General features: G+C 56.9%; 1 protein-coding gene across 1 annotated transcript in view; it reads right to left on the bottom strand.

Moving 5' to 3' along the window:
- Positions 1–9,190: 9,190 nt before the first annotated feature.
- IGHMBP2 (immunoglobulin mu DNA binding protein 2) overlaps positions 9,191–10,576 on the bottom strand; it is a 26,445-nt gene continuing 25,059 nt past the window's right edge. Inside the window, exon 15 of the mRNA XM_040639575.1 lies at positions 9,191–10,277. Coding sequence (XP_040495509.1) covers positions 10,086–10,277 — 192 coding nt within the window. The 3' untranslated portion in view covers positions 9,191–10,085. The remainder of the gene's footprint in view (positions 10,278–10,576) is intronic.

Raw genomic sequence — 10,576 nt, 5'->3', positions numbered from 1 at the left:
ATCCGCCAGCCCTTGCTTGTGAGCCATTCCACTGACTGGCCGCAAAACCAGCCAACAGGAGTCGTTCTGTTCCGATGACAAAACCAGTGTTTTCACCATCGGTGAAAACTTGAAGGAGGCAGAGAAGTACAAACAAGATAGTAAGAACACGCCAAACCCCAAAGGCGACAGACGCTCACACTTTGGCCTTACGCCTTTTCACCCTTTTCGTGCACAGATAGGTGTCCTGAATAAGTTGGAGACACTGAATGTATAGTTTTATATCCTACTTTTATCATTAAACGTTAACATTCGTGATTATGTGTTGTGATTATAAAACGATTCTACTTGTTGACTTTACAAAGTATCTGCAAAAAGAAGAATTCTTGGGGCGCCTGGGTGGCACAGCGGTTAAGCGTCTGCCTTCGGCTCAGGGCGTGATCCCGGCGTTCTGGGATCGAGCCCCACATCAGGCTCCTCCACTATGAGCCTGCTTCTTCCTCTCCCACTCCCCCTGCTTGTGTTCCCTCTCTCGCTGGCTGTCTCTATCTCTGTCGAATAAATAAATAAAATCTTTAAAAAAAAAAAAAAAGAATTCTTTAATGTCACAGAGGAGCTTCTGGGTACAGAAGGAGGACTGAACTCCCACATCAACGGAGGTTCGCAGAACAGGCGCACAGCACGCACTCCCCGAAGGCTCAGGAATGGGGAGCCCGGGGCCCGGGGGACGGGGTGCAGTGGCATGAAGAGAGGGAGGGCGGACAGAAGTCCTTTAGAGCAGCAGTCAGTCACGGAGACAGAAGGCAGAACCAGGGCCCGCGGAGGGAGGGACGGGAGATGGTGTTTCACGCTCACAGTTCCCACCCGGGAAGGTGGAGCAGCTCTGGGAGTGGACGGCGGGGACGGCTGCACGACAGTGGGAGTGTGCTTGCTGCCACGGAGCTGCGCTTCTAAAATGGTTAAAATGGCAAATTTTACGTTGTCTATTTTACCACAATTAAAAAAAAAAGAAAGGAAGAAAGAAAGAAAAGCAATCAGATCCTCCAACCCTCTGCTCCTCGGGGAAGCCTCTGGCCAGTCTCAGGGAAGACTACACGCACGTCTCCCTGTGCAGCGGGGAACACGGGCGCCTCTGCTCCGGGGCCCGGAGAGCAGTGGGGCGCTGCGGATTCCACACAAACACAAGGGCGTTCGGTGGAGGCACCAACAGCAGCTGTGGAGACCCTGCTGCACCCCGACTCGGCCCCCAGAGCGCCTCGGGTCTGACAAGTCCAAGGGGAAAGACAGCACTGGGCTCCGACCTGCCCCAGGACCACCGCTGGACGGCTGACTTGGTGGCAGAGCCCGTGGTCACCGAGGCCCGTGCGCGCCCAGAGTCCAGTCCCTCACTGCGCCCGAGCGCGCGACTCCCCGGTACCTGAGCACAGCCTCGTGCCAACGGCAGACAGAAGGAATCTGGAATAAAAACAAGGCAGGAAGAAGCGGACGTCAAACAACACACCGACAACACCCCACGCGAGGAACGAGAAGACAGGGACCAAAGAGAGGGCGCTACACCAGGGGAACACAAAGAAACAGTCCTTCGACCGTAAAAACGTCGGCAAATGTATGTTTATAACCTAAGCAGAGGCCATATTAACAGAATAGAGGACAAATCCCACACGGCCATCTCAACGGGTGCAAAACACCTTTGATGAAGTCCCAAGTCTATTCATGATTAAAAAAATAAAAAGTCTAATAACAAATGTATAAACAAGTCAATAGGGGCGCCTGGGTGGCTCAGTCGGTGAAGCGTCTGCCTTCAGCTCAAGTCAGGATCCCGGATCCTGGGATCAAGCCCCGCCTCGCGTCAGGCTCCCTGCTCAGCGAGGTGCCTGCTTCTCCCTCTGCCCCTCCCTCCTCCCCCCTGCTCATGCTCGCTCTCTCTCAAATAAATACATAAAACCTTAAAAAAAATTAAAAAGAGGAGAGGAATTGGCACAACGGTTGCAGAAAATGTCCCTGGACAGAAGCACGAAGAGGCACCACCCTAGATGCAGAGGTAAGGACCTGAGTCGCGCACTCGACAAGTGATGCCTGGAAAGCGCCATGAGGCGGACGCCCCCGCCCCGGGGGTCACAGAAAGAGCCGCATGGGCACGTGTGTGCGCAGACCCTGCACAGAGGTCTCACCCCACAGGGCTTCCCTGCACGTGTCTGTTCGCTCCGATTGCTCCTGCACACCTTATTCTAGTCCATTCCTTTCACTTTGGCTACAACCCTGGTCACCACCCATCACGCGGACCTCACGGCCCGCCACTGGGAAAGGGAAAACAGAGCGCGAAGCTGGCAGCATGGGCAGACATGTACGGGCGGTTGTCATAGTTCTGTGTTCCATCCGGCTAACTCCAGAGACCCCGTTTGTCGGTGTGACAGGCAGCCGAGCAGCAGGACCCCTCTGACTGCCTGGTTGAGAATAAAGGCAGGAGGCTGGAAGGCCAGGGTATCGGCCGGGATCTGGTCAGGAACAAGGGAAGCCACAGTGGGTGCCTCAAACTGCGGGATCTGATCTGGGACGCTGAGTTCACAGAGAAAATAACCACGGGAAGCAGCCATCACCTTTAGCACGGGGAGGACAGGCGGGAACAGAGAAGGTGTCCAGAACTCAGGAGCTCACAGGACAGGCCCCACAGAACTCGGGGGGACCAGGTGGCCTCTGAGGTCGGGCAAGAGACTGGTTTGGAAAGTACTGGAAGAGGCCTGGACAGGAGGCAGCTGCCACTGTGGGGGGGACACCAGGAGGGACAGGGAAGTACAGGACCCCAGTCCCTCCTCCCAGCTCCCAGTCCCTCTGGAGCACCAGCCAAGAGTCAGAGAGCAGAGGGGGAAAGGTGGATCTGGAGCAGAAGTATGCGGTGGAAACAGCCAGCGGCCCCGTGGGGACAAGCACGTGAAGGTGAGGGGGCAGAGCTGGGATCTGGGGGTCAGGTGAGCACATTTTGAGGGCCGAGCAAAGAGGAGCTGCTGGCAGATCGGTGTGGGGTGTAGGAGAGAGGTATACAGAAGTGCTACAGGAATTTGGGGGCCTGGTAGATGAAGCTGCAGATTTGGAAGGTGTGGGACTATCCGGTGGCGGCCGTGACAAAGGACCACAAACCTGGTGGCTGAAAACAACAAAAAATTATTCGCTCGTGGTTTCTGGAAGTCCAAAATCAAGATGTGGGCACGCTCCTTCCAAAGGCTCTGGGGGGGGGGGGGGGGGTCCTTCCTGCCTTTTCCAGCTTTTGGGGGCCCCAGGTGCTCTGTGGCCTCTGCCTTTGACATCACACGGTCATCTCCTGTTGTGTGTCTGCCCTCTGTGTGTCTCTTAGAAGGGACACCTGTCATTGGATTTAGGGGCCACCGGTCCCCAGGACGGTCTCATCTCAAGATCCTTAGCTGCCTCTGCAGACCCTCTTCCCAGATAAGCTCACTCCCAGGTTCTGGGTATTAGAGGACGCAGACATATCTTTTGGGGGTCACCATTCAGCCCACTACCGAGGGGCAGATTAGGCCGCTCAGATTCGGACACGGTGAGTTTGAGATGCCTCTTAAATACTTAAGTGGAGATGTGAGTAGGCGATCACTCGGAGTTGGGGGAAGACAGCGAAGCAGATGGTAAGTGGGGAGCCCTCAGCGAGTACGGAGCATTTAGAGCCCCGAGGCTGCACGGAGGGGGTCAGGCCTGGTTTGTGGGATACGAGCCTGGGACCAGACTCCGGTGTGCAGGGTTTATTGGGAGAGGCCACTGGGGAGGAGAAGGAGGGAAGCAGGGTGGGCTCAGGGCAAGTTAGGCGAAGGCACAATCTTGGCTGGAGACCAGGGTTGTCAGCCTGACCCACAGCAGCTCCTCTTGCCGTCCCCCCCCCCGCCCCGAGGCAAAGAGCTGGCTCTGAAGTCAGCCCTGTCCAAACTCCCGAGCCCCAGAACCCACAAGCATGGTCACTGTTGCTCATACACAGTTTCGGGTAAGTGTACCATGCAGCCATGGTAACGGGAACAGCCCTTGCTCCTCTGATGAATCAGGAAGTCCTGCCCCGGCTTCTAGTTCCAGAGTGGGAACCTGGCTCCAATCCCGCCTGAGAATCGGCTCTGTCCCTCCCTGTCAGCCATGGAAAAGCACCTCGCAGGCCCACGGTGTCCACACCTCTGACTGCCCTGTTGGGTTTCTGGAAAACTGGGTTGTCTATCTTCTTTGGAGTGTGGCTCCAGGTTTTTAAAACTTTTTCCATTTTGTGTATCACTGCTGAGTGTCGGGTCAGATGGGGGCGGGGGGGCGGTGCAGCTCAGCATAAACCTGCCATGTCACCTTGACCTCCTACAAAACAGGCTACCCTCCAGGCTGGGGGCTGGGGAACGCCGCCCATGGGGCCTGAGCCTCCCGCTGCCTCACCGTTCAGGAATGAAGACCACGAACGCACAACCGTCCTCAAGCAGGCCGTGGCCTGGAAGACAGCTGCATGTCGGCTCGGTGGAAGGGAGAGGCAGGGTCATTCCCGGCTCCCAGGGCCCTCCCTGCTCAACGACCTGCTGGCCGCCTGCATGAACGTGTTTTCCCATACATTCAGAGAGCGAGCTAGCGTGCTGGAGGGGGTTTGCTGGGGCTCAGCCCCGTAGAGCTCAGTGAGGAGGGCACGGGGGAGGACAGGGAGGCGGAAGCCACGAGCTCTGTCCTCTCGACTGGAGGAATGAGTGTAAGAGACACCAGGACGCTCCTGCATTCACTACAGAGAACGGAGCAGAAACTCCCTGCACACGGTGGGCTGTGTGATCTCGCCCAGCACCCCCACTCCCGCCCACGGCCAGGGCCGCCAGCAGCCCCAGCAGCGCCGCTGTGCAAGCCAGAGCTGGTATCCCTTCCTCTGAGTTGAAGGAGAACTGCAGCCCCAACTCACCCCCAAAGCCCACCCCACAGGGCCGGACGTGGGGGCCTGCATCGGTCCACCCCCGAGACCGCCTGACGCTGATGGTGCGTGCTCAGGGTGAGGGCTAACACGTGCGCGTTACCACCGAGGATAGTCTGTGCTCAGCGGGGAACAAGGGGCATGAGAAACCCTTCAGGGGCTCTGTTTCTCCAAGTCCTGAGATCCCAGTCTCATTTCACGAAAAGAGCCCAAGCACAGCTGCCCCGCAGATGGGGAGTCACTTCTGATTTGGGGCAGAAACCCAAAACGACGGTTCGCAAATACTCCCGACCACACACCCCTATCAGCATATACATAAATTAAACGCCATGACCAGGTGGGATTTATCCAGGATTCAAGGTTGGTTTAACATTCAAAAATCAATTAATGCAGGCCGTTAAGCATCTGACTTCAGTTCAGGTCATGATTTTAGGGTTGTGGGATCAGCCCCACATCGGGCTCCCTCCTCAGCAGGGAGTCTGCTTCTCCCTCTGCCTCTGTGTGTTCTCTCTCTCTCAAACAAATCAATAAAATCTTTTAAAGAAAAGCAAATAACGCACCAGAGGCCATATTAACAGAATAAAGGACAAATCCTACATGACCATCTCAAAGGGCGCAAAAAAACCTTTGATGAAGTTCCAAGTCTATTCATGATTTAAAAAATAAAAAGTCTAATAAAAATTGTATAAACAAGTAAATAGGGGCTCCTGGGTGGCTCAGTGGGTGAAGCGTCTGCCTTCGGCTCCGGTCATGATCTCAGGATCTTGGGATCGAGCCCCGCGTCGGGCTCCCTGCTCGGCGGAGAGCCTGCTTCTCCCTCTCTCTCTGCCCCCCACTCATGCTCTCTATCTCAAAAAAAATTAATTAAAAAAAAAATCTTTAAAAAAAAAAGTAAATGACTAAATGCACAAATAAACTCTCAGCAAACGAAGGACGAAAGGGAAGGTGCCAGCTTGATGACCACAGCCGGCTACGAGGGAGCCGGGAGGGGCGGAGGCTGGAGAGCCCTCGGCATCCCCCAAAGCGCACTGTGTCCCTCATGCCTGCAGGGGGTGGATTTTATGATCTGGCCACTGCACCTCAGGAGAGCTGCACAACACAACAGCGCACCGGCCATCGAGGGCAGGGCAGAGAGCCGGGCGGCCAGGCAGCCACACACAGAAGGGAGCAAAACTTCCTCACGCTGGACACCGCGTCACAGCACAATTACAGATCTGCCCTCCCCGATGAGAAGCCTGCTTACTCGTTCCCCTTTTCCTCCAAGCAAAGAAGTTTCCAGACCAAATAAGGCTGCAGCTTTTGCAATGCTCCTGGCACACACCACAGTTCCTTTTAAGTGCCAGGTTATAACTTGGGCCTAAAACATCCCAAAGCAGCATGGTGCCCATCAGCCCCCTGGTCCCTCTGGGTAACGCTGTAAACAACCCAGGTAAACACAGAGCTGGGCTGGCCCGGCAGCTGTCCTTGGCCCACCGGCAGGGGGTGAGGGTGAGCCCTGTTCTTCCCAAGGAAGCCTGGCGTGCCCACGCAGAGCTGTACCAGCAACTCCTGCCGGCAGCTGACCAGCTCCTGGGGCCCCAGGCCGCCTCCCCTTTCCCCTGAGCGGGAAAGACTGTGTGTCAAACCCGCACGAGGCGCCCCTCCTGATGTCTGCAGCTTCTCGGACATTCCCTGAGCAAGAAGCGCCAGGCACGGTTTCAGGGGCCCTGTGACCTTAAAGCATTTTATCTGCACAGTAACCCTGGGAGACAGGTCCTGTTATTTACCCACTTTACAGATGAGGAAACAGAGGCACGAGCCACACAGCCCATATGGGGTGAATCTTGAATGAACCCCCGGGCTGACACGGCCCAAGCTGGGGCTCTATCCTCTGCCATGTTGCCCCCTTGCCCCAAAAGACAGGGCTCCCCGCTCAGTGACCACCGGAAGGGAACCCTCAGCCCTGGGCGGCTCCTCCAGGAAGGGCTGCGGCCAGCAGGTTGCTAGCAAGAGCACCCTCACTGCCTCAGAAGATGTTTGGCTTGGCATGTTTTTTCCCTTTTTTTGGGCTACCCAGTCCAGGCCAAATGTAGGACATTTTTCAAGCAACCAGTTACAAACATTGTCCTAACAAGGTCTCGCTGGGATGAGAAACGGAAACTTTTGTGTTCCAACGGTCAACTCTGACATTTTAACAATGCACCAAAACCAGCCTGAATGGAGGTCAGCAGGGGAGGGTGAAGGCTCCATGCAGGGGCAGGTGGGCGTGGCGGCCACAGCAAAGCCCGTGCCGGGCACTGCCACAGAGCCTGCTAACCCAGACCCAGGGCTTAGAACACTGCCCACGGATCATTCTGGGGACTTGTCCACACAGCTGGCCAGGTGAAGACTGCTCTCAAGCCCGTCACTGATGAGCAGACGAGCTGGGGAGACGGGCACTTGCTGAAGCCACATTCCAGGGCCTTCTGATTCCGGAGGCTTCCCTCGAGCTGAGCTGCCTTCCTTCCCCTACTTCACGCTCTTCCTGGCAAGATGGCCCATGGGAAGAGCACGTGGATGAAGGTGCAGGCCCTTCAGAGGTGTCCTGATTCGGTACTGCCGCCCTGCTGGGGGTGGGTCTGCCCAATAAGATGTACAAAGGCACAACCAGACCAGCAAAGATCATTCTAGCTGCAAGTGATGGAAACCCAAGGCAGACTTTCTTCAGCTAAAAAAGGACACTAGTTCAGGATACTGTGAAGAACGGGGTGGGGGTCAGGTGTGGCTGGATCCAGGTGCTCAAACAATGTGATTGTGCTATTTCCCTACCCCTAGTGTTGGCTATTTTTGTGTTGGCCTCCTTCCCTCCTACAGACAGGCTTCCTCTGCCAGCCACTCTCAGGAAAAAAAGCAAACATCTTTATTTCAGCATCTGTGTGTGGACCCAGGCTAGCACTCTGATAGGCCCTGTTTGGACTCTGGCCCATCCCTGAACCAGGCCTTGCTGTGGCCAGAGGATCAGAGTTTATTATCACAAAGACAGGGAGAAAAAGCAAGCATTCTCAGCAAGACAGCTGCCACTGTGTCCCTCAACGCCGGTGAAACACTGCTTTGTGGGCACGGATCTCACTCCCTCGCCATCTTGTTTCCCACGGGCCACGGGCTGCTGGGGGCAGTGAGAACTGCAGCTAGCCATCTGGGACGCTATGCGTGGCTCCTGCAGGAGCAGCACCCCGTGCCGACACGAACCACCCAGTGGACCACGTGTGGCCCTCAAACACACACTGCCGTGGGCTCCCCTCCATGTCCCCTTCCTGCACTATTCAGTCCTAAAGCCAGCTGCCAGGAGCAAGAAAGGCGTCTGTGTAAGGGGGAGGTGGGGGTCCACAGTGGCAGAGAGGGCATCTGCCCTGGGCAGGCAGCGGGCTGTCCCCAGGAGAGGGTGCCCCAGCACTGGCGAAAGCAAAGCAGTCCAAGTGCACAGGCCTGGCGCCAAAGACACAGTCAATAAACGTGCTGAATAAATGACATTTGGGGGCCAGTGGCAGAAGTGTAAGATAGAGGAGGCTCCTAAGAACTTTTTTTAAAGGATTTTATTTATTTGTCTGAGACAGAGAAGGAGAGAGAAAACACAAGCAGGGGGAGCGGCAGGCAGAGGGAGAAGCAGGCTCCCCCACTGAGCTGGGAGCCGATGCAGGACTCGATCCCAGGAGACCGGGATCATGACCTGAGCTGAAGGCAGACACCTAACTGAGCGACCCAGGTGTCCCAGGACAACACAGACACCTTGATTGCCTGGTCAGGGAGGCTGAGATCATAGGGACACAAATAGCATTTAGGGTCAGCAGGTGCAAGGTCTGCGTGAGGGGGTCTGAGGGGGATGGAGGACGTTACAAGCCGACGGAGAGCGGGTGGTCAGACCCTGGCCACGGATGTGAGGCAGAGGCAGATCGGAGGCCCCAGGGAGGCCTCCGTCTCTGCCACCGGCCTCTTTCTTCCCTGGGGCGGCAGCCTCTCTCCCACGATCTCCCCACAGAGGCTGGCCTGGTTTGTATCAGTTTACAACTCCAGCCTTCCTGGCTTCAAACTTCTGTTCTAACTGGTAGAAAAGCCAAGGATTTTTTCGTCCCCTTTGTCATCTGTGAATGGGGACAAGGCCCCCACAGGGCCCCTGCACACCCACCTCCTTGCTCTGGGTGTTGCCAGCGCCTTCCAGACGCCGAGCACTTGGAGCAAACGTGGGTTCGCCCTGAGCTCCAGGCCACTCCGGGAAAGGGACAGGGAGCAAAAAGGGGAAGGCGCGTTCACCGCAGACACATAACAAACACAGCGGGCGGTGTGCATAGATCTTTATTTTACTCTTAAATAAATTTATATGCCATTTAAACAAATAAAGCTCTGAAACTAAAATATGACATCCGTCTGAGGTTCTCCTCAGTAGAGCAGCTGGCAGAGAGGGCCCTGGCTTTGTCAGCAGTGCAGCCCTCTGGGACAGCTCTTTCCCACGACCGTCACCCGCGAAGGGCTTGCTCGGGCCACACGCCTCAGGGGAACCTCCAGACCTCGCAGGAGCAGGAGCAGCCTGAGCTGTGTCTGCCGCCCTGCACGACCAGGACGGGTCACCACAGCCGGCAGGGAACAGGACACAGATGGAAACTGGCCTCATGAAGTCACAGCTGCACGGGGACGCACAGGAGAGGCGCCTGGCATTCTCAGACACACGAGCTGACTTTTCAAGTGCTCTCCTTTCTTCTGGGGGCCTGAAAGCTGGCTGGCCCCCCACAGTGGGAATTTCCTTATACGAAGCTTGAGAGGGCATCGGGCTGGGGCAGAGGGACACCATTTGAGGGGACCCTCATGGCAACACCCCAAGATTCAGATGGTGGGATTTCCATTCTGACTGGAAGGAAGGAAGAGACCAGGAAATGGTCCAGGGCAGAAGGGGGACAGGGCACGCCCGGACCGACCCACACCAAGCCGAGAGAGAGGGCCATGTGGCAATGACCGCATGCTCCAGGCACCCTCCTCCGAGAGCGGTCAAGTTGGAAGAGCTCATCTCCAGGGTCCAAAACCCCACCCTTCGCCCATAGACACGGTGCCCCACCTGGCTCTGGGACAGGCAGGTGGGTCAGGTTGCACAGCTACAAAAAAGCAGAAAGCAGCCCTGCTCGCCCTCAGGGTTTTTTCCAGACAGAAGCTCTGGAGCTGTGTGTGAAGAGCTGGCCCATCACTTCTCCTTCCGTTTACTCTTCCTCTGGCTCGTCAGCTCATCCAGCTTCTTATCCAGCCTCCTCTGGAGCTGGGCCCTCTTGGCCGGGTCCAGGGACCTGTCCTTGGTCCCACTGCCGGCATAGAGGACTCCTTCCCGGCTGATCCTCTGCCGGGCGTGGGCACGAGCCCTCTCCCCACAGCCATGGATCTGCGGGGACACAGCCGTCAGTGCGGAGCCCAACAGGGACAGAGGCCCTGCAGTGCCGCCCACCGCAGAGCTCGGGGACCATGAGGCCCCAGCACGAGGTCTTGGAGGGGCTCCCTACTCTTCCTGCAGCCAGACGCCTCAGCAGCAGGCTGCCGGGGTGGGGGGCGGCGCGCAAGGGAACACCCACACCCTACCTGCCAGCCCTGCCCTCAGCTCGGCCTGAACCGTCCTCTGAGCACATGCTGGCGCACGGCCGGATCCCCACGACCTCCCTGGGCGGGGGGGGGGGGGGGGGGGGG

The sequence above is a fragment of the Ursus maritimus genome, unplaced genomic scaffold (assembly GCF_017311325.1).
Source record: "Ursus maritimus isolate PB19 unplaced genomic scaffold, ASM1731132v1 scaffold_23, whole genome shotgun sequence".
NCBI lineage: Eukaryota > Metazoa > Chordata > Mammalia > Carnivora > Ursidae > Ursus > Ursus maritimus.
The sequence above is the reverse complement of the archived record's forward strand: the minus strand, read 5'-3'. Positions and strand labels throughout refer to the sequence as shown.